General features: G+C 40.1%; 1 protein-coding gene across 1 annotated transcript in view; it reads right to left on the reverse strand.

The window, feature by feature from the left end:
- Positions 1-10,912: 10,912 nt before the first annotated feature.
- Positions 10,913-25,167, reverse strand: part of LOC137257514 (uncharacterized) — a 41,764-nt gene continuing 27,509 nt past the window's right edge. Inside the window, exons 17-23 of the mRNA XM_067794841.1 lie at positions 23,427-23,670; positions 22,058-22,077; positions 20,459-20,782; positions 17,556-17,879; positions 14,652-14,975; positions 11,828-12,071; positions 10,913-11,022 (exon numbers count right to left, since the gene is read on the reverse strand). Coding sequence (XP_067650942.1) covers positions 10,913-11,022; positions 11,828-12,071; positions 14,652-14,975; positions 17,556-17,879; positions 20,459-20,782; positions 22,058-22,077; positions 23,427-23,670 — 1,590 coding nt within the window. The remainder of the gene's footprint in view (positions 11,023-11,827; positions 12,072-14,651; positions 14,976-17,555; positions 17,880-20,458; positions 20,783-22,057; positions 22,078-23,426; positions 23,671-25,167) is intronic.

Consider the following 25,167-nt stretch of genomic DNA (forward strand, 5'->3'; position numbering starts at 1 on the left):
TAGCAGCTCAGGTATGCCATGAACTATTCTATACCCTATCTATACCCCTGTAATACATATATATGAATTCAGCGAAGACATTGAGACATCCCTATTAGATTTTCTAAAGTCTCTGTAACTGTGGTTTTATTGAAAGATAGCTATAGGATATTAAACGAGTTTCAAACTTGATATGAAACTGGAACGAGTTTTGTATCCTATTTATTACCCACGTTCTAAAAAGTGAAAATATCGTTAAAATAAAGCAATATTTTGTTTCCCTTTATATAGAACCATGTAACGCGGATTAATACATCATATTGGCGATTGGAATGTCAACCGCAGGAAAATGTACCCTGCGTAGAGGCAATGTATTTCCTATACAGCGCCAAATCACAAGAAAATAAACAAATTAAGACAGAATGAAGTCGTAATGAAAATTTAATTCTTTTCAGTTGAGGATTTGTTTTCGAAAGCAATAATGTAATTCATCAAAACACTAGTGAAGTGTCAATATTTTGAACTTGACTACGTGATCTAAATCTTGCCTGAACGTCAGTCGGCCATCATTCTCGGGCTAGTCGTCATGTTGAGAAGTGTTCCCTAAGATGAAGATATAGGGACCATTTAATTAGGAGCGGCAAACTCAACAGGAAAGATGAATGTGAATAACAGGGAGCTTAATGTTCTTCATTCCAGGACGAGTTACTGCAAATAATTCGGCGACGCTTTGCGCAGGATGCCAGTGACGCATTCTCATCGCGGCTTTGAATTCCCACCTGTCGAGATTCGATGTTTATGTTGAAGACTCCACCGAAAATTGGGTCTGAAAACATAGCCTACAACCTCGAACGGAGACGATTTCAAGCCTATTGTGTTCAGATTCTGGGAAGTGTTTTTCACCCCTTCATAAGAAACCACGGGAGGCATGGCAGTAACAATATGTTTGTGCGGGAGGCACAGTGGCAGTGATAGAGATACAAGAGCTCCGCTCGTCCTTTGATGTGGTGTGTTACTGTGCAGTCCTGACAACATACACGCAGAAGGTATTCAATCTCTTGATGGCTCACAACTCTTCCAACCAACTGTCCGTCAATTTTGACGAAATCAATAACTTTTTATGGGCGTCGCCATATTTGTTTACACTCATGAGAGGGCTACTGGACGTATTTGTTTACATATTTTTATAGATTGTTTTATTTTCGTTTTTATTACAGAAACTTGAGTTATCATAGAATTGAAAATAATGCTAGTAACCACACTAAATGAAATGAATTTTATCTAATTCCATAGAAGTGTTTTCGTTTTACATGTTGTCAGATGTGAAAACCTTTGAATGAAAATCATGAATGGAATGAGTCATGAAATTAGTACCAGTAATGTCAAAGTTCACGTATTAGCCAATCAAATGACTCGAAGATGCTATGACACATATGTGTTATGAAACACCTTTACGAAGTACCACGTGGGTAATAATATCATTTATATTGATCTGTACAGTTTTGATAATCTACGACACTGTAAAGAAATCTTACACATATCCTACTGTAACACAATTTGATATACTTATGTCTTCTAACCAAACATCTGTTGTTAGTAACTTAGCCTGCTTTACTTATCATGGTCACCCGTGGCGACCCACCTCCTCGTGGTGGGTGCTGGGTAACGCCAAGATCTCGCCGACACCCCCGTTGTGGACCCGGGGGGATATTTGGTCCACCAACCTGTTGGCCGTGGGTTGCGGCCCTGTGTCGGTGGAGGAAGGGATCCTGGTGGTTGAGAGTAACAGGGGCCTGGAACCGTGTTCCTGTAGCTCAACACGCCACTTTGGACCTGACTTCACCTAGACGGGTGGTCGAATGGGCCCGGTTCGACCAATCGGCTGGTCACGCCAAGCCCTGTGCATGGTGATTATATTTGCACAGTAAATTATCTTTTGGGTCTTGGACATTTTTGATTTGCAATGTTTAAATTATTGATAACTTTACATTGGTGTGTTCTACTCTGTAATATAATTACATTGCCTAGAGTCCTGTGTCAGAAGGCGGTGGCTCATGGGCCAGTCTGGTGAAGTTGATCTCCAGATTCAACATGTGTCCAATTTCTCTGGCAGTTAATATGGTATACAAACGTTGCTATTTGTGTCATCCTCACTGGAGTATAACGTCCTTGTATCCCTGGTGTCGTCATCTAGGATATCCGATGCTATTTGACACCGTCCTTGTTGACACTCCATGGTGGGTGGGGAGCACGGGTGCTGAAACGTTTTCCTTTCATCATGGCACTAATACACTCTAGTTCATCTCGCTGCGAAAAGAAAAGACATCTTGAGGATTTGGATGTTTCATCTGGCAATACTTCTTTTAACAATGATTCATGGGCACTATTTCTGGTGATCAAGGCTGTTGATTTTTCACCAATCAAACTAAACCCATTTGCCATTTCCAAAGCTATATCTGGGATATGTGGTGAGGTGAGCAACGTCACCCGTCTCCTTAGTGGTTCGCTTCTTGTGGAGTGTGCACGGAGACAGCAGTCTCTCAATTTGCTGTGAATCAAAACATTTGCAAATATTGAGGTTGCTGTGACTGTGCACAGGTCGCTGAACTCTTGTCGAGGCATTGTTCGTGACAGAGCTCGTTGACTGTCTGACATGTCTCTGGATGATCACTACCGAGTTGAAACCAGGCGGTAACTGCTGTCAAACGTTTCACAATAAAGAAAGATGGTGTTATCATTAACACCAATACATACTTAATGACTTTTGCTCGTTCGTCCCTTCCTGATTCCATCAAAGCAGGCTATTTTAACATCGGAGTGGAGGTGTATGTCCCCACTCCACTCCGATGTTATAAAATCAAAAGTTTGGACATGGTTCAAACTCATGTCGTAACTCTCCTGTCTGTCATCATTGTGGTGACAACCATGATGGCACTGACTGCTAGAAGGACCTCAAATGCTGCAATTGTAATGGCACTCATGCTGCGTCTTCCAAGTCTTGCTGCGTCTTCCAGTGTGGCAAACAGAATCACATAACATGAAACTCAAGTGTCAAAATAATATTTCTTACCTGGGGGCAAAGAAACTGTTTCAAACTCAGACAACATCTCCATTGACTAAAACCTATTCCGCTGCAGTCTCCCGATCTGTGGTAACATCGTCTGTATTGCGTCAGACTGATTTGACATGGGTCAAGTCAGAAAACCCCGTCTTTTCACCCAAACAAGTTATCCTGTCGACGTCTGGGTCTCAGACTGATGTTCAGCCTGGGTCATCACAAACGCCTACCTTACAACGTGCCAGTTCACAACAAGCCACAGATCAATCAAAACGAAAGAAAGGGAAAAAATTAAATGGAAATCTCTCACTTACTGACTCTTCACCTTCAGAGGTTCCTCTCCAAAATTCATTTGGACTTCTAGTCATGGAGGTAACTCTGTCCCAACAGGACAGGCGGAGGAATAGTTCATCTTCACATTCACGTGAAAGATCGCCCATTGAGGCACCATGACACAGCTGTCACATATACTGCAGTGGAATTGTAGAGGACTGAAAAACAATTTCAGCGAAGTGCAATTGCTGATACAGGACTTTCAGCCATCAGCGCTATGTCTCAAAGAGACGTTTTTAAAAACTACTGATACCTTTACTTTAAGACAGTTCAACGATTATCATTCTATTTCTCCTCCGGGAGATCGAGCAACTGGAGTTGCTTCTATTTTGGTTCATCAGAGTGTGACACATAGCCCTGTTACTCTAAATACGAATCTTCAAACGGCTGCAGTTCGTCTGACTTTACACATTGTTTTGACATTGTGCAGTTTGTATATTCCTCCATCTTCAGCTATTCGCCAATCAGATCTTCAAAATCTATATGATCAGCTTCCAAAACCATGCATTATTATGGGGAACCGTAACGGACACAATCCGCTTTGGAGAAGTGCCCATACTAATAATAAAGGTAAAATGTTAGAGGAATTCATTTCCGATAATAATTTATGTATTTTAAATGACGATTCAGCCACTTATTTACATCCAGCTACGGGAACATATTCTTCCCTGGATCTATCACTAGCTGATTCCACCCTATATAATGAATTTGAATGGATGGTCCACGATGACCTATCTGGCAGTGATCACTTCCCCACCATTCTCAAAACTATAAACCCTGGTGATGATCCACCCGTATTAAGAAGGAACTTTGCCAGGGCTGATTGGTCTTTATATCAGACTCTGTGTGTTCTTTTTAAGAACAGTGAAGATCCTATTCAGTCGTTTTCGAGCATCCTAAACGAAATTACTGACAAAACAATTCCACAGTCCTCTCCAATTCCGCACATTCGTAAACCATGGTTTACTAATGAATGTAAACAGGCTAGAAAGTGTAGGAAGAAAGCTGAAAAATATTTTCGCAAACATCCTACTGTCCATAATCTAGACAAAGTCAGAATTACTAACGCCAAGGCTAGACGAGCATTTAAACAAAACAAACGTCAGCCTTGGCGAGATTATGTTTCCAAAATAAATTCACGTACAACTATGTCAAAGGTGTGGAACATGATCCAAAGAATAAAGGGCAAAGGCTCCAAATCTACTGTTCATCATCTGAAGGACGGTGAGACTATATTAACTAATAAAACTGACATTGCAAATAAACTTGGTGCAACCTTAGCCAAGCATTCATCTTCATCAAATTATGTCCCTGAGTTTCAACAATATCAGAAACAACAGTAGAACAAAAAAATCAATTTTAATTCAGACAATGGTGGAGATTATAACGAATTATTTTCATTATATGAGCTCCATACTGCCCTTGAGCAAGCTCATAATACTGCAACAGGAGCTGATAATATTCACTACCAGCTTCTGAAGCATTTGCCCGACTCATGTTTAGAAATCTTTTTAGAAATATTTGATCACATACGGACTTCAGGAGAGTTTCCACCTTCGTTCCGTAATGCCATTGTTGTCCCTATTCCAAACCCTGGCCGGGATCATACTGATCCGTCTAATTACAGAATAATCTCTTTAACGAGTTGTGTTTGTAAAATCATGGAACGAATGGTAAACAATAGGTTAACATGGTATCTTGAAACCAATAACCTTATAACAAATATTCAATGTGGTTTTAGGAAAAACCGTAGTATTGATCATCTGGTACGTCTAGAATCATTCGTTAAAAATGCAGTAGTAAATAAACAACATGCAGTATCGATATTCTTTGATCTTGAGAAAGCACACGATACCACCTGGAAGCATGGTATTTTAAAGGATTTACATGATTTTGGTTTGAGGGGTCGTTTGCCTCTTTTTATTTCACGTTTTTTTCAGTGACAGACAATTTGAAGTCCGAGTGGGTTCTACCCTATCTGACCATTATTTTCAGGATCAGGGTGTACCACAAGGAAGTATTTTGTCGGTCACATTGTTTAGTATTATAATCAACAGTTTATCCAAGGTTTTAAACGATTCTATAGACGGATCACTTTTTGTGGATGATTTTAATATTTCTTGTCGTGGTAAAAATATGCATACTATTGAAGGGCAATTGCAGTTGTGTTTAAATAACATAAATACATGGTGTCTAGAAAACGGCTTTAAATTTTCGAAGTCTAAAATTACTTGCCTTCACTTTTGTAGAAACTATAAGCATCATAAGGATCCGGAACTATTTCTAAATGGCACTCTCATCAAAGTTGTGAAGGAGGCCAAGTTCTTGGGTCTTATTTTTGACTCCCATTTAACTTTTTTGCCACATATCAAATCCCTAAAAACTAAATGCCTGAAGGCACTCGATTTACTGAAAGTCGTTTCGAACTCAAAGTGGGGAGGGGATCAAGCTACTCTCCTACACTTATACAGATCACTTGTTCGTTCCAAACTTGATTATGGCTCCATCGTGTATGGTGGAGCCTGTAAAAGCAACCTGAAACTTCTTGATTCTGTCCACCACCAAGGTCTAAGGCTTGGTCTTGGGTCCTTCAGTACTTCACCTATTGACAGTCTTTACGTTGAGGCCGATGAGCCACCTCTTACACAACATCGTATTAAATTATCCTTACAATACATAACTAAATTACACTCTAATGAATCTAACCCTGCATATAACTGTGTGTTCAATCCCCTTTATGAGGATTTATGCAACATAAAGTCTTCTCTTGTCCCGCCTCTAGGACATATAATTAAACCCTTTCTTTCTGCTGCCGGCATTGAGCTGGAAAACATAGCTCTGTCCCGTCTTCTTTCTTCTCCTCCTTGGCAGTTGGTCAGGCCACAAGTGGATCTAACATTAACTACATTTAAAAAGTCAGAAACGAATGAATTACAGTATAAACAAGAATATAATCAACTGAAACATAGATATAGCAATTATAAATCCTTATTTACAGATGGGTCCAAGGACGGTGGCGCAGTGGCTTGTGGATCCAGAACAATATCTTCTAGATTACCCGATAATAGTTTTACAGCAGAAGCTAACGCCATATTAACAGCTCTTAGATATATTCAAAGACACCCTAAACATAAACAGTATATTATCTATTCCCATTCTCTTTCTTGTCTTCAAGCTATTAAGAATATTTCTTGCAAACATCCACTTTTAATAGCAATTATTGAATTGTATAATGATCTTGCCACTGGCCAATACGACATCGTCTTTTGTTGGTTACCAAGCCATGTAGGAATCTCTGGTAACCATTGGCTGACCTTGCTGCTAAAGCAGCACTCAACAAATCTGTGACACCACTTCTTATTCCTTATATTGATTACAAAGCCACCATTAGATCCTATATCCGTGATCTGATGCAGAAGAAGTGGGACACCCAAGTGGGTATCAATAAATTACATGAGATATAACCTTACATTGGTTATACCCACTTGGGCTGTCAGTCCAGATTTGAAGAGGTTATTTTACGACGATGTCGTATTGGCCACACTAGATATACTCATGCGTACCTGTTAAAAGGTGAGGATCCTCCATTTTGTATCCCTTGTGATGAGAGAGTTGCAGTCAAACATATTCTGCTTGACTGCGTTGAATTCTCCATCACAAGGGATAAGTATTTTACAGTTAAAACAATGAAGGATCTTTTTACCAGCGTTAATTCTCATTTAATTATAGGTTTTTTAAAAGAAATTGACTTTTTGGTTGAAATTTGAATAGTGTGTTTCTGTAAATAGATGTATTTAATGATTGTAGTTTGAATTAGTAACTTGAATTGTTGGTGGCTGTACACTCAAAGGGGGTTGAAGTGTTGTAAAATTATTGTCCTCCTGAGAGGGTACGTAAGTCCAAAAACATTCACAGTAAATTTAAGTCTACCAGGTTTTTAATCGTAGTATTGATGTTCTTTTAATTTTGGCTATTTTTTCGTACAATCGCCAGCAGCTGAAGGGATGGTGTAAATCCAACTAGGGTCCATGTAGGTAGCAAAGGTACTGTAAGTCCCCATGGTCCCTAGTGTGGTGATCTACCTTCTGTTGGTGGCGATCTATGGTCTGTTTTTACATTGTATTGGCTAAATAGTGATATTAGTTTTAACTTTCCATGCTAGTTTTAATTGAAATTGTGATATTCTAGTACTTTTACTGTCCTTCGTTGACAGATTTTACCACATAATGCATATATTTCATTTATATGTTCTCGTCACGATATGGCTGAGATATTGCCGATGTGACGTAAAATATTAACTCACTCACTCACTCACTTATCATGCCTTGCGGTCTTGACATGTTATAGTAATGTGAACTACCCCATACCTCTTGTACATCTCTGTAACACATTTACATGTATTTAGCCATTGACGAAAGCAGTTATCTTAGTGTACAAAGGAATAAATCGTAGAGTCTTTAGCTGCGGTTATATTAATAATAATGGACAGCATTTATATAGCGCTAATCTGCGTAATGACTCTTTGCACATTTCTCTCACAAAAATTGGATGGAAAAGTACACATTAAGAGAAAGCTTGTTTAAATAAGAATGTTTTTAAACCAGTTTGGAATGAACTTAGAGAAGGGGAATTGCGGAGTTCATTTGGAAGAGCTTCCAGATTGAGTGCGCACTTTGAAAGAGCGTTGTCCTGCTGACTTTAAGTTGTATTTTGGGACTTTTAACAGTTTCTCACTGGAAGAACGGAGAGTTCGTGGTGCCTTATCAGTACAAAGGTCTCTGGACAGGTATGGCAGTAGTGAACCATCAAAATGGCGAAACAAGTGTTGCAATCTTGTATTTGCATCGAAGCATTATAGGCAGCCAATGCAGATGCTGCATGAGAGTTACATGATTATACTTCCGTCTCTTTATCACCTGTACTCGCTTGAGTCAAACAATGTCGTCAAGAGGGAGATCAAAGAAAACTGAACTGCAGTAGTCCAGCCTTGAAGTGATAAAGTAACTTACAGGACTGGCTGCTGTGTCGTCAGACAGGTATGGTCTAATAAAAGCAAGCCGGCGCATCTCATGGAAGCAAACATGTGATACACTATTGATGTGGTTATGAAGAGTTAGTGACTGATCTAGGTGCACCCCCAGGTACTTCACACAAGGTTGGAAGGGAATATCACTCCTACAAGAGCTGACTCATCTATAATGAGTTTTAGACGGCTAGGTGCGCCAACTGGCATAAGTTCTGTTTTTTCAGTGTTCAGTTTCAGTTTATTACTGAGCACCCATTCCAAATTTGTCGTCATGATGTGTTTGACCACATCGAAGTCCTGTGGATGACCACTATTTGGACATTTCGGTGTCTTCTTCAAGTTCACAGTCATGAGATGACCACTGAGAGTGATTGTACATATAAAGTAAATAATACTGGCCCTAGGATAGAGCCCTGTGGAACTCCATACTCGAGGGAACTGGTATCGGACTGCATGAAATCAAGTACAACTCTCTGTGTACGTCTACTGACACATGATTAAACCATGCTAATACGGTACCTCGAATGCCATATGTTATTTCCATCCGCTTTTATAGACTTGAGTGGTCCAGCGTATCAAACGCCGCACTCAGATCCAATAGAGCCATCAAGGAGACTACTTGCCTTTCATCAGCAGAATATCACTTTTTACTGATATGTACAGTTTTTGATAATCTATGTCAGTGATATATGGCCAAGGAACACCACGATTATTCTTACATGATAGAATTTAATCTCCTCATGCCACTTAACCAAACATTTGTTGATAAAAACATAACCTGATATATTCACCATGCCCCGCATACCCCGTAAGTGAAACATGCTCTTGTAAAGTATGTAATACTTATGTGTGATGAACCAATCAATGTTGTACCAGGTGCCGTTGGTCCACATCAGTACTGAAATAAAGAAACAGTTAGAAAATATGCGCGTTGAGGAAGTTGGATACAAAATACCCAAATGTCAAGAAATTGCTAAATTTGGCATCATTTTGTGGAATAATCTATCCCCAAACTAATGAAGTAATAAAAAAGGAATCACCACGGCATTTGTTTGGCACCATGTGAAAAAGTAATGTGTCAATAGAAGTTCTCTCTAAAGTTAAATTTTTACTTCTATTATTCAGTGTGTGTTTTTGAACAATATTTCAGTATTGATATGAAATAAAGCAGGAAAACAATTTTCTAGGCATTATGATTTGACACGCTAATTATCTTTGGAAAAGACTGGAATTCAAAAGCATATTAATTTATCAATAAAACAAAAAAGATTTTAATACTTAAAAGATTATTTTATAAAATAATTTTGTATAGTAAATTCACACTAGATTGATATTAAAAAAAATTATGTTACCGGAGTGTATCAACATTTTCTGCAATTGAAACAGCGCAGCCAAATTAAATTGATAAGGGGAGATAACTCTAGCCCAGGTTTACCCGGGATAAATGGTTGTGATACCAAAATATCATGAAGAATGATCAGAAGCAAGAAAACTAATGTAGAAATAACTGCGTAACATAAATACGCGCTCCGACGGTCGTATACCGTCGCATACGAAATGCCCACAAACAAAGGTATTCAACCCATGTAATGCAGGCCTATAGTGAAAGATTATGCAGTTTGAAAAACAAAGAAAAGACTTTAAAAATAAGAAAATCTAACATATAGAGATTGAAGCCAACGTTTACACGGTGACACGTGATTTTATGGTCTTTACTCTCCACTTCCACCCTGCTGATACTATAAACTTCAAGACAGACCATAGGTATTACTCTAAGTCAACGAACATGTCCAAGATATTGAGATTTGTCCATTAATTTGGCCATTAATTATTTACATATATTTACGCCGGAATGATTTTAATTTCACGATCACGTTGATTTTCATATCCTAGTTAAAAGTGAGCACAGTACTATATACCCATATGGCCTTTCATTTTGGATTTACTCTTTGACTAAAGTAACATAGTGGAAACCTTTGTGACTACAATAACAAATTCACTTTAATGCTATGTGTTTCTATGAAGGTAACGCTTCAGGGTATTATCAATCCCGACGTCTTTTCCTAACTGAACAACAAAGGATGGCTTGCGAGAGCTCCTGCAAATACTCGTACTTATGCATTACAAAAAAGGTTTTACACTTATTGTCAGAATTTTAAGAAACTAAACGTAAAAACCAGCACTGGTTATGAAGCATTTACCTCTAACAAAAAACCACTGAGACACTTTCACAAATATGGAAACGTCAAAGAACAAAATAAATGACGTCACTATTCGAGAGCCGACATTCGAACCTTAACCTTTCTCTATACTACCAGCTGTTTTAATATTATCGATGATGCATACTTGGAGCAATTTTTCAGGCTGAAACCATCAACAAACAATACATTGGGACAGGTACCCCTAATTGTGTGAGTTTAGTTTCACGACACACTCGGCAATATCCCAGCCATATATAGGCAGTCTCTAGATAATCCTCTCTGAACTAGTTACTATACAGGTTTATGGGAAAATATTTAGTGTTGTGTAATCTGTATGTCTGCTTGCTTGCGGGTGTTGGTGTGCATCTGTGTATATTTGTGTAAAGAACCCTTCTGCTTTCCTCTGGGACTACAATAATCAGAAGCTGCAATAAATATCAATAGACATTTGGTCATAAAATATGTTATTATCAAAGTACAATGTCGAGTCTTGTAGGAAAGCTGTCAAACTTTACTCAGAACTATATGTTACTGACTCCAAACTCCATTCAAGTAAGGGACTATATTCTCCCATGTATCTGCCGGGCCATGGTGAAAGGTTGGAGTACTTAACTGTCTGAGACCATGTGAGAGGACATCGGCTTCCATGATCATATACTTTTCGCCAGACTCTTGAAACAAACAAACAACTGCAGTTGGGAAGAAACTTGGCTGTCTTGAGAACGAATCAGTGCATTACTGGAGATGTGTATAAATCCTTAGCCTAAATGTCATTGCATGGGTGCATTGAGACACACGTAATTGTTGTATGGGAACATGCACACGTCTTGAACTATCAACTGTTTGGGCCTTTTGAATCAGTTATGATAGTCTGAGATCAAATGGGACTTTCTATATTTGGGGACAGAAATAGTCTACTTGCTTGCTTCAACGTCTTTATAAGAGTATCTCTTGGATTCTCTTGGCCTTTGTGGGCAATGAATCCTATGTGATTATAGTATGCAGGACAATGTTATCAGATAGTTTCCTTACATTCTTTTCAGTCTTGAATCTGATTGTAGCGGAGGGAAAAGACAAAGAAAGATGAAATTGAAACATAACTCAATGCTTTATTGGTATTCAATGAGGAATATACAGACTGGGTGGATACATCATAGTGAGTGGAATGGACCAATATGATGTCAAATGTCCAGCATCTGATGGCAATATGATGATCCTGGGATGTTTTACCCGTGGTGTCCGCCTCCATGACCACCACCACCTCCATGGCCTCCACCTCCATGGCCACCACCTCCATGACCTCCTCCATGGCCGCCACCTCCATGGCCTCCGCCTCCGTGACCACCACCTCCGTGACCACCACCACCACCTCCATGGCCTCCACCACCTCCATGGCCTCCACCACCACCATGGCCTCCACCACCACCATGGCCGCCACCACCACCATGGCCAGCAAGGGCGGACCCAAGGAAGACTGTCAATAATGGAAAGAAGTCAAGCGATTCATAAGCGATCACACAAGATACCATTCCTACAGAGGAAATTCCTTTTCCAACCCTGATAAACGTTTGGAGCAATGTAGAAACTGTGCCAATCATAAGGTTGTCAGTGTACTTGCCGAGCCACTTCACAAACTCTGCAATACTAGTAACGTTGTTCCTTACAAAGTTTAGAAAGCAGACTTACCCAAGACTACAACCACTGCAACGTTAAGAAGGCGCATCTTGCCAGCTACGTTTACCCAGTAGAGAATAAACGATGTGAATGTTGCTTTTGTAAGTCACTACACCTTATATACCTGTGGTACAGGAAATCAGGATGTTGAATCTAATTGCCCACACTGGACGATTTGGCGAAAATTAAATTCCAAGATGACTTTTTACACTCTTAGATCGTGAAAGATGAATCCTATTATGTAATAACACACGGGACGATCTCACTTGCTTCTCTATATGATGCATATCTTCCTGTATAAATAGAAAAATACATCTGTGAAAATTTGTGACCAGGCCTGGCAACCCGTGGCTCAGCTCACTGCTGAAAAGCATGATAGAGTTGATGGTTGATGGAATGCAATTGCAGCTACAGACGGCTGGTGATAAATACGAATGGGGAGAGAATTCATGAAACAAAGAGTAAATGTCTAACTGCAGTATTTCGTTGAATGCAGATAGTAATTAGAATAAGCAACCATTACTATGAGTCAAGAATCATTATCAAGGTATGTCAAATCCATGTTTTAAGGTAAACTCAATGGCAAGCTACTTATTTATAATCAAAGTTAATGTGAAGTGGTGGGATTTTTCTCTAGCTTGAGTTATAATTTCAAAACTTCAATACCTACCTTTTGTGATTTCAAAGTCTCAATATATACTGCGATGAGAGCATCCTCTTTGTTCTAATTGTAGCAAATCCTAAATTACGCCTCAAACGGGTCAACACTTACAACAATGCGGGTACTGATTACATGGACAAGAAATCCATCTGATTTTCTCAAGAACTAGTGCTATGAATATTTTGTCTTGATATGGACACGGGAGTAAAGAGAGCATTGGTTGGCTACCCCTTCCTCAGTAAATGTGTTGATAGCAAACTAGAGCAGGAAGAGAGGTGGGGAGTTATGCTCTGTTGCTTCACATGCTTTGGTGTCCTGACATGTAACAATTAAAGGAGTGGGATACATGATGTCAACCTAACTGCAATCAGAGTGTGTTAATGCAAGTGTTAGAGTGCATGCGTGAGTCTGTACGTTGGCATATGCCTGTGTTTCCATACAGGTTCCACACTGAATCAGAATCACATACTCCTTGAGAGAGTACCGTTTGTAAACAAGTGAAGAGACAAAGACGTGTGACAGCTTTGACTGGAGGAAAACGTGTAAGATGTTTAAGGTTTTTAAAAAGCACATCCATTCAGTAATTAAAACCTGACCACGATTTTACCTATTTAGAGCTGTCATTTTTATCACCATGACCTATACTTATGTGTGTACAGATATGTTCAAGTAGGTGACATTTGGTGTGGAACTGAGCTTGATGTGTTTAGCTTCCTGTGCTCCGAAAGTTAGCCGACCAAGTTGGCCAGAAATTGTATTTTCTTGTAGTTTAAAGGATAGGCTGTATCCATGTGTACAGGGAATAGTTGTTGATAGCCTGGGTGTTTATCTAAAAGCAATAAGGTTACTATAGAAGTCTATGGGAAAACATATAGTGTTGTGTAATCTGTATGTCTGCTTGCTTGCGTGTGTTGGTGTGCATCTGTGTATATTTGTGTAAAGAACCCTTCTGCTTTCCTCTGGGACTACAATAATCAGAAACTGCAATAAATATCAATAGACATTTGGTCATAAAATATGTTATTTTCAAAGTACAATGTCGAATGTTGTAGGAAAGCTGTCAAACTTTACTCAGAACTATATGTTACTGACTCCAAACTCCATTCAAGTAAGGGACTATATTCTCCCATGTATCTGCCGGGCCATGGTGAAAGGTTGGAGTACTTAACAACTGTCTGAGACCATGTGAGAGGAAATCGGCTTCCATGATCATATACTTTTCGCCAGACTCTTGAAACAAACAAACAACTGCAGTTGGGAAGAAACTTGGCTGTCTTGAGAACGAATCAGTGCATTACTGGAGATGTGTATAAATCCTTAGCCTAAATGTCATTGCATGGGTGCATTGAGACACACGTAATTGTTGTATGGGAACATGCACACGTCTTGAACTGTCAACTGTTTGGGCCTTTTGAATCAGTTATGATAGTCTGAGATCAAATAGGACTTTCTATATTTGGGGACAGAAATAGTCTACTTGCTTGCTTCAATGTCTTTATAAGAGTACTTGTATCTCTTGGATTCTCTTGGCCTTTGTGGGCAATGAATCCTATGTGATTATAGTATGCAGGACAATGTTATCAGATAGCTTCCTTACATTCTTTTCAGTCAGTCTTGAATCTGATTGTAACGGAAAGAAAAGACAAAGAAAGATCAAATTAAAATATAACTCAATGCTTTATTGGTATTCAGTGAGGAATATACAGACTGGGTGGATACATCATAGTGAGTGGAATGGACCAATATGATATCAAATGTCCAGCATCTGATGGCAATATGATGATCCTGGGATGTTTTACCCGTGGTGTCCGCCTCCATGACCACCACCACCTCCATGGCCTCCACCTCCATGGCCACCACCTCCATGACCTCCTCCATGGCCGCCACCTCCATGGCCTCCGCCTCCGTGACCACCACCTCCGTGACCACCACCACCACCTCCATGGCCTCCACCACCTCCATGGCCTCCACCACCACCATGGCCTCCACCACCACCATGGCCGCCACCACCACCATGGCCAGCAAGGGCGGACCCAAGGAAGACTGTCAATAATGGAAAGAAGTCAAGCGATTCATAAGCGATCACACAAGATACCATTCCTACAGAGGAAATTCCTTTTCCAACCCTGATAAACGTTTGGAGCAATGTAGAAACTGTGCCAATCATAAGGTTGTCAGTGTACTTGCCGAGCCACTTCACAAACTCTGCAATACTAGTAACGTTGTTCCTTACAAAGTTTAGAAAGCAGACTTACCCAAGACTACAACCACTGCAACGTTAAGAAGGCGCATCTTGCCAGCTACGTTTATCCAGTAGAGAATAAACGATGTGAATGTTGCTTTTGTAAGTCACTACACCTTATATACCTGTGGTACAGGAAATCAGGATGTTGAATCTAATTGCCCACACTGGACGATTTGGCGAAAATTAAATTCCAAGATGACTTTTTACACTCTTAGATCGTGAAAGATGAATCCTATTATGTAATAACACACGGGACGATCTCACTTGCTTCTCTATATGATGCATATCTTCCTGTATAAATAGAAAAATACATCTGTGAAAATTTGTGACCAGGCCTGGCAACCCGTGGCTCAGCTCACTGCTGAAAAGCATGATAGAGTTGATGGTTGATGGAATGCAATTGCAGCTACAGACGGCTGGTGATAAATACGAATGGGGAGAGAATTCATGAAACAAAGAGTAAATGTCTAACTGCAGTATTTCGTTGAATGCAGATAGTAATTAGAATAAGCAACCATTACTATGAGTCAAGAATCTTTATCAAGGTATGTCAAATCCATGTTTTAAGGTAAACTCAATGGCAAGCTACTTATTTATAATCAAAGTTAATGTGAAGTGGTGGGATTTTTCTCTAGCTTGAGTTATAATTTCAAAACTTCAATACCTACCTTTTGTGATATCAAAGTCTCAATATATACTGCGATGAGAGCATCCTCTTTGTTCTAATTGTAGCAAATCCTAAATTACGCCTCAAACGGGTCAACACTTACAACAATGCGGGTACTGATTACATGGACAAGAAATCCATCTGATTTTCTCAAGAACTAGAGCTATGAATATTTTGTCTTGATATGGACACGGGAGTAAAGAGAGCATTGGTTGGCTACCCCTTCCTCAGTACATGTGTTGATAGCAAACTAGAGCAGGAAGAGAGGTGGGGAGTTATGCTCTGTTGCTTCACATGCTTTGGTGTCCTGACATGTAACAATTAAAGGAGTGGGATACATGACGTCAACCTAACTGCAATCAGAGTGTGTTAATGCAAGTGTTAGAGTGCATGCGTGAGTCTGTACGTTGGCATATGCCTGTGTTTCCATACAGGTTCCACACTGAATCAGAATCACATACTCCTTGAGAGAGTACCGTTTGTAAACAAGTGAAGAGACAAAGACGTGTGACAGCTTTGACTGGAGGAAAACGTGTAAGATGTTTAAGGTTTTTAAAAAGCACATCCATTCAGTAATTAAAACCTGACCACGATTTTACCTATTTAGAGCTGTCATTTTTATCACCATGACCTATACTTATGTGTGTACAGATATGTTCAAGTAGGTGACATTTGGTGTGGAACTGAGCTTGATGTGTTTAGCTTCCTGTGCTCCGAAAGTTAGCCGGCCAAGTTGGCCAGAAATTGTATTTTCTTGTAGTTTAAAGGATAGGCTGTATCCATGTGTACAGGGAATAGTTGTTGATAGCCTGGATGTTTATCTAAAAGCTATAAGGTTACTATAGAAGTCTATGGGAAAACATATAGTGTTGTGTAATCTGTATGTCTGCTTGCTTGCGTGTGTTGGTGTGCATCTGTGTATATTTGTGTAAAGAACCCTTCTGCTTTCCTCTGGGACTACAATAATCAGAAACTGCAATAAATATCAATAGACATTTGGTCATAAAATATGTTATTATCAAAGTACAATGTCGAATCTTGTAGGAAAGCTGTCAAACTTTACTCAGAACTATATGTTACTGACTCCAAACTCCATTCAAGTAAGGGACTATATTCTCCCATGTATCTGCCGGGCCATGGTGAAAGGTTGGAGTACTTAACAACTGTCTGAGACCATGTGAGAGGAAATCGGCTTCCATGATCATATACTTTTCGCCAGACTCTTGAAACAAACAAACAACTGCAGTTGGGAAGAAACTTGGCTGTCTTGAGAACGAATCAGTGCATTACTGGAGATGTGTATAAATCCTTAGCCTAAATGTCATTGCATGGGTGCATTGAGACACACGTAATTGTTGTATGGGAACATGCACACGTCTTGAACTGTCAACTGTTTGGGCCTTTTGAATCAGTTATGATAGTCTGAGATCAAATAGGACTTTCTATATTTGGGGACAGAAATGGTCTACTTGCTTGCTTCAATGTCTTTATAAGAGTACTTGTATCTCTTGGATTCTCTTGGCCTTTGTGGGCAATGAATCCTATGTGATTATAGTATGCAGGACAATGTTATCAGATAGTTTCCTTACATTCTTTTCAGTCAGTCTTGAATCTGATTGTAACGGAGGGAAAAGACAAAGAAAGATCAAACTAAAATATAACTCAATGCTTTATTGGTATTCAATGAGGAATATACAGACTGGGTGGATACATCATAGTGAGTGGAATGGACCAATATGATATCAAATGTCCAGCATCTGATGGCAATATGATGATCCTGGGATGTTTTACCCGTGGTGTCCGCCTCCATGACCACCACCACCTCCATGGCCTCCACCTCCATGGCCACCACCTCCATGACCTCCTCCATGGCCGCCACCTCCATGGCCTCCGCCTCCGTGACCACCACCTCCGTGACCACCACCACCACCTCCATGGCCTCCACCACCTCCATGGCCTCCACCACCTCCATGGCCTCCACCACCACCATGGCCGCCACCACCACCATGGCCAGCAAGGGCGGACCCAAGGAAGACTGTCAATAATGGAAAGAAGTCAAGCGATTCATAAGCGATCACACAAGATACCATTCCTACAGAGGAAATTCCTTTTTCAACCCTGATAAACGTTTGGAGCAATGTAGAAACGGTGCCAATCATAAGGTTGTCAGTGTACTTGCCGAGCCACTTCACAAACTCTGCAATACTAGTAACGTTGTTCCTTACAAAGTTTAGAAAGCAGACTTACCCAAGACTACAACCACTGCAACGTTAAGAAGGCGCATCTTGCCAGCTACGTTTATCCAGTAGAGAATAAACGATGTGCATGTTGCTTTTTAAGTCACTACACCTTATATACCTGTGGTACAGGAAATCAGGATGTTGAATCTAATTGCCCACACTGGACGATTTGGCGAAAATTAAATTCCAAGATGACTTTTTACACTCTTAGATCGTGAAAGATGAATCATATTATGTAATAACACACGGGACGATCTCACTTGCTTCTCTGTATGATGCATATCTTCCTGTATAAATAGAAAAATACATCTGTGAAAATTTGTGACCAGGCCTGGCAACCCGTGGCTCAGCTCACTGCTGAAAAGCATGATAGAGTTGATGGTTGATGGAATGCAATTGCAGCTACAGACGGCTGGTGATAAATACGAATGGGGAATGAATTCATGAAACAAAGAGTAAATGTCTAACTGCAGTATTTCGTTGAATGCAGATAGTAATTAGAATAAGCAACCATTACTATAAGTCAAGAATCTTTATCAAGGTATGTCAAATCCATGTTTTAAGGTAAACTCAATGGCAAGCTACTTATTTATAATCAAAGTTAATGTGAAGTGGTGGGATTTTTCTCTAGCTTGAGTTATAATTTCAAAACTTCAATACCTACCTTTTGTGATTTCAAAGTCTCAATATATACTGCGATGAGAGCATCCTCTTTGTTCTAATTGTAGCAAATCCTAAATTACGCCTCAAACGGGTCAACACTTACAACAATGCGAGTACTGATTACATGGACAAGAAATCCATCTGATTTTCTCAAGAACTAATGCTATGAATATTTTGTCTTGATATGGACACGGGAGTAAAGAGAGCATTGGTTGGCTACCCCTTCCTCAGTACATGTGTTGATAGCAAACTAGAGCAGGAAGAAAGGTGGGGAGTTATGCTCTGTTGCTTCACATGCTTTGGTGTCCTGACATGTAGCAATTAAAGGAGTGGGATACATGACGTCAACCTAACTGCAATCAGAGTGTGTTAATGCAAGTGTTAGAGTGCATGCGTGAGTCTGTACGTTGGCATATGCCTGTGTTTCCATACAGGTTCCACACTGAATCAGAATCACATACTCCTTGAGAGAGTACCGTTTGTAAACAAGTGAAGAGACAAAGACGTGTGACAGCTTTGACTGGAGGAAAACGTGTAAGATGTTTAAGGTTTTTAAAAAGCACATCCATTCAGTAATTAAAACCTGACCACGATTTTACCTATTTAGAGCTGTCATTTTTATCACCATGACCTATACTTATGTGTGTACAGATATGTTCAAGTAGGTGACATTTGGTGTGGAACTGAGCTTGATGTGTTTAGCTTCCTGTGCTCCGAAAGTTAGCCGACCAAGTTGGCCAGAAATTGTATTTTCTTGTAGTTTAAAGGATAGGCTGTATCCATGTGTACAGGGAATAGTTGTTGATAGCCTGGATGTTTATCTAAAAGCTATAAGGTTACTATAGAAGTCTATGGGAAAACATATAGTGTTGTGTAATCTGTATGTCTGCTTGCTTGCGTGTGTTGGTGTGCATCTGTGTATATTTGTGTAAAGAACCCTTCTGCTTTCCTCTGGGACTACAATAATCAGAAACTGCAATAAATATCAATAGACATTTGGTCATAAAATATGTTATTATCAAAGTACAATGTCGAATCTTGTAGGAAAGCTGTCAAACTTTACTCAGAACTATATGTTACTGACTCCAAACTCCATTCAAGTAAGGGACTATATTCTCCCATGTATCTGCCGGGCCATGGTGAAAGGTTGGAGTACTTAACAACTGTCTGAGACCATGTGAGAGGAAATCGGCTCCTATGATCATATACTTTTCGCCAGACTCTTGAAACAAACACACAACTGCAGTTGGGAAGAAACTTGGCTGTCTTGAGAACGAATCAGTGCATTACTGGAGATGTGTATAAATCCTTAGCCTAAATGTCATTGCATGGGTGCATTGAGACACACGTAATTGTTGTATGGGAACATGCACACGTCTTGAACTATCAACTGTTTGGGCCTTTTGAATCAGTTATGATAGTCTGAGATCAAATAGGACTTTCTATATTTGGGGACAGAAATGGTCTACTTGCTTGCTTCAATGTCTTTATAAGAGTACTTGTATCTCTTGGATTCTCTTGGCCTTTGTGGGCAATGAATCCTATGTGATTATAGTATGCAGGACAATGTTATCAGATAGTTTCCTTACATTCTTTTCAGTCAGTCTTGAATCTGATTGTAACGGAGGGAAAAGACAAAGAAAGATCAAATTAAAATATAACTCAATGCTTTATTGGTATTCAATGAGGAATATACAGACTGGGTGGATACATCATAGTGAGTGGAATGGACCAATATGATATCAAATGTCCAGCATCTGATGGCAATATGATGATCCTGGGATGTTTTACCCGTGGTGTCCGCCTCCATGACCACCACCACCTCCATGGCCTCCACCTCCATGGCCACCACCTCCATGACCTCCTCCATGGCCGCCACCTCCATGGCCTCCGCCTCCGTGACCACCACCTCCGTGACCACCACCACCACCTCCATGGCCTCCACCACCTCCATGGCCTCCACCACCTCCATGGCCTCCACCACCACCATGGCCTCCACCACCACCATGGCCAGCAAGGGCGGACCCAAGGAAGACTGTCAATAATGGAAAGAAGTCAAGCGATTCATAAGCGATCACACAAGATACCATTCCTACAGAGGAAATTCCTTTTCCAACCCTGATAAACGTTTGGAGCAATGTAGAAACTGTGCCAATCATAAGGTTGTCAGTGTACTTGCCGAGCCACTTCACAAACTCTGCAATACTAGTAACGTTGTTCCTTACAAAGTTTAGAAAGCAGACTTACCCAAGACTACAACCACTGCAACGTTAAGAAGGCGCATCTTGCCAGCTACGTTTATCCAGTAGAGAATAAACGATGTGAATGTTGCTTTTGTAAGTCACTACACCTTATATACCTGTGGTACAGGAAATCAGGATGTTGAATCTAATTGCCCACACTGGACGATTTGGCGAAAATTAAATTCCAAGATGACTTTTTACACTCTTAGATCGTGAAAGATGAATCATATTATGTAATAACACACGGGACGATCTCACTTGCTTCTCTGTATGATGCATATCTTCCTGTATAAATAGAAAAATACATCTGTGAAAATTTGTGACCAGGCCTGGCAACCCGTGGCTCAGCTCACTGCTGAAAAGCATGATAGAGTTGATGGTTGATGGAATGCAATTGCAGCTACAGACGGCTGGTGATAAATACGAATGGGGAGAGAATTCATGAAACAAAGAGTAAATGTCTAACTGCAGTATTTCGTTGAATGCAGATAGTAATTAGAATAAGCAACCATTACTATGAGTCAAGAATCATTATCAAGGTATGTCAAATCCATGTTTTAAGGTAAACTCAATGGCAAGCTACTTATTTATAATCAAAGTTAATGTGAAGTGGTGGGATTTTTCTCTAGCTTGAGTTATAATTTCAAAACTTCAATACCTACCTTTTGTGATTTCAAAGTCTCAATATATACTGCGATGAGAGCATCCTCTTTGTTCTAATTGTAGCAAATCCTAAATTACGCCTCAAACGGGTCAACACTTACAACAATGCGGGTACTGATTACATGGACAAGAAATCCATCTGATTTTCTCAAGAACTAGTGCTATGAATATTTTGTCTTGATATGGACACGGGAGTAAAGAGAGCATTGGTTGGCTACCCCTTCCTCAGTACATGTGTTGATAGCAAACTAGAGCAGGAAGAAAGGTGGGGAGTTATGCTCTGTTGCTTCACATGCTTTGGTGTCCTGACATGTAGCAATTAAAGGAGTGGGATACATGACGTCAACCTAACTGCAATCAGAGTGTGTTAATGCAAGTGTTAGAGTGCATGCGTGAGTCTGTACGTTGGCATACAGGTTCCACACTGAATCAGAATCACATACTCCTTGAGAGAGTACCGTTTGTAAACAAGTGAAGAGACAAAGACGTGTGACAGCTTTGACTGGAGGAAAACGTGTAAAATGTTTAAGGTTTTTAAAAAGCACATCCATTCAGTAATTAAAACCTGACCACGATTTTACCTATTTAGAGCTGTCATTTTTATCACCATGACCTATACTTATGTGTGTACAGATATGTTCAAGTAGGTGACATTTGGTGTGGAACTGAGCTTGATGTGTTTAGCTTCCTGTGCTCCCAAATTTAGCCGACCAAGTTGGCCAGAAATTGTATTTTCTTGTAGTTTAAAGGATAGGCTGTATCCATGTGTACAGGGAATAGTTGTTGATAGCCTGGATGTTTATCTAAAAGCTATAAGGTTACTATAGAAGTCTATGGGAAAACATATAGTGTTGTGTAATCTGTATGTCTGCTTGCTTGCGTGTGTTGGTGTGCATCTGTGTATATTTGTGTAAAGAACCCTTCTGCTTTCCTCTGGGACTACAATAATCAGAAACTGCAATAAATATCAATAGACATTTGGTCATAAAATATGTTATTATCAAAGTACAATGTCGAATCTTGTAGGAAAGCTGTCAAACTTTACTCAGAACTATATGTTACTGACTCCAAACTCCATTCAAGTAAGGGACTATATTCTCCCATGTATCTGCCGGGCCATGGTGAAAGGTTGGAGTACTTAACAACTGTCTGAGACCATGTGAGAGGAAATCGGCTCCTATGATCATATACTTTTCGCCAGACTCTTGAAACAAACACACAACTGCAGTTGGGAAGAAACTTGGCTGTCTTGAGAACGAATCAGTGCATTACTGGAGATGTGTATAAATCCTTAGCCTAAATGTCATTGCATGGGTGCATTGAGACACACGTAATTGTTGTATGGGAACATGCACACGTCTTGAACTATCAACTGTTTGGGCCTTTTGAATCAGTTATGATAGTCTGAGATCAAATAGGACTTTCTATATTTGGGGACAGAAATGGTCTACTTGCTTGCTTCAATGTCTTTATAAGAGTACTTGTATCTCTTGGATTCTCTTGGCCTTTGTGGGCAATGAATCCTATGTGATTATAGTATGCAGGACAATGTTATCAGATAGTTTCCTTACATTCTTTTCAGTCAGTCTTGAATCTGATTGTAACGGAGGGAAAAGACAAAGAAAGATCAAATTAAAATATAACTCAATGCTTTATTGGTATTCAGTGAGGAATATACAGACTGGGTGGATACATCATAGTGAGTGGAATGGACCAATATGATATCAAATGTCCAGCATCTGATGGCAATATGATGATCCTGGGATGTTTTACCCGTGGTGTCCGCCTCCATGACCACCACCACCTCCATGGCCTCCACCTCCATGGCCACCACCTCCATGACCTCCTCCATGGCCGCCACCTCCATGGCCTCCGCCTCCGTGACCACCACCTCCGTGACCACCACCACCACCTCCATGGCCTCCACCACCTCCATGGCCTCCACCACCTCCATGGCCTCCACCACCACCATGGCCTCCACCACCACCATGGCCAGCAAGGGCGGACCCAAGGAAGACTGTCAATAATGGAAAGAAGTCAAGCGATTCATAAGCGATCACACAAGATACCATTCCTACAGAGGAAATTCCTTTTCCAACCCTGATAAACGTTTGGAGCAATGTAGAAACTGTGCCAATCATAAGGTTGTCAGTGTACTTGCCGAGCCACTTCACAAACTCTGCAATACTAGTAACGTTGTTCCTTACAAAGTTTAGAAAGCAGACTTACCCAAGACTACAACCACTGCAACGTTAAGAAGGCGCATCTTGCCAGCTACGTTTATCCAGTAGAGAATAAACGATGTGAATGTTGCTTTTGTAAGTCACTACACCTTATATACCTGTGGTACAGGAAATCAGGATGTTGAATCTAATTGCCCACACTGGACGATTTGGCGAAAATTAAATTCCAAGATGACTTTTTACACTCTTAGATCGTGAAAGATGAATCATATTATGTAATAACACACGGGACGATCTCACTTGCTTCTCTGTATGATGCATATCTTCCTGTATAAATAGAAAAATACATCTGTGAAAATTTGTGACCAGGCCTGGCAACCCGTGGCTCAGCTCACTGCTGAAAAGCATGATAGAGTTGATGGTTGATGGAATGCAATTGCAGCTACAGACGGCTGGTGATAAATACGAATGGGGAGAGAATTCATGAAACAAAGAGTAAATGTCTAACTGCAGTATTTCGTTGAATGCAGATAGTAATTAGAATAAGCAACCATTACTATGAGTCAAGAATCATTATCAAGGTATGTCAAATCCATGTTTTAAGGTAAACTCAATGGCAAGCTACTTATTTATAATCAAAGTTAATGTGAAGTGGTGGGATTTTTCTCTAGCTTGAGTTATAATTTCAAAACTTCAATACCTACCTTTTGTGATTTCAAAGTCTCAATATATACTGCGATGAGAGCATCCTCTTTGTTCTAATTGTAGCAAATCCTAAATTACGCCTCAAACGGGTCAACACTTACAACAATGCGGGTACTGATTACATGGACAAGAAATCCATCTGATTTTCTCAAGAACTAATGCTATGAATATTTTGTCTTGATATGGACACGGGAGTAAAGAGAGCATTGGTTGGCTACCCCTTCCTCAGTACATGTGTTGATAGCAAACTAGAGCAGGAAGAAAGGTGGGGAGTTATGCTCTGTTGCTTCACATGCTTTGGTGTCCTGACATGTAGCAATTAAAGGAGTGGGATACATGACGTCAACCTAACTGCAATCAGAGTGTGTTAATGCAAGTGTTAGAGTGCATGCGTGAGTCTGTACGTTGGCATATGCCTGTGTTTCCATACAGGTTCCACACTGAATCAGAATCACATACTCCTTGAGAGAGTACCGTTTGTAAACAAGTGAAGAGACAAAGACGTGTGACAGCTTTGACTGGAGGAAAACGTGTAAGATGTTTAAGGTTTTTAAAAAGCACATCCATTCAGTAATTAAAACCTGACCACGACTTTTACCTATTTAGAGCTGTCATTTTTATCACCA

Source organism: Haliotis asinina, chromosome 12 (assembly GCF_037392515.1).
Source record: "Haliotis asinina isolate JCU_RB_2024 chromosome 12, JCU_Hal_asi_v2, whole genome shotgun sequence".
NCBI classification, from domain to species: Eukaryota; Metazoa; Mollusca; class Gastropoda; order Lepetellida; family Haliotidae; genus Haliotis; species Haliotis asinina.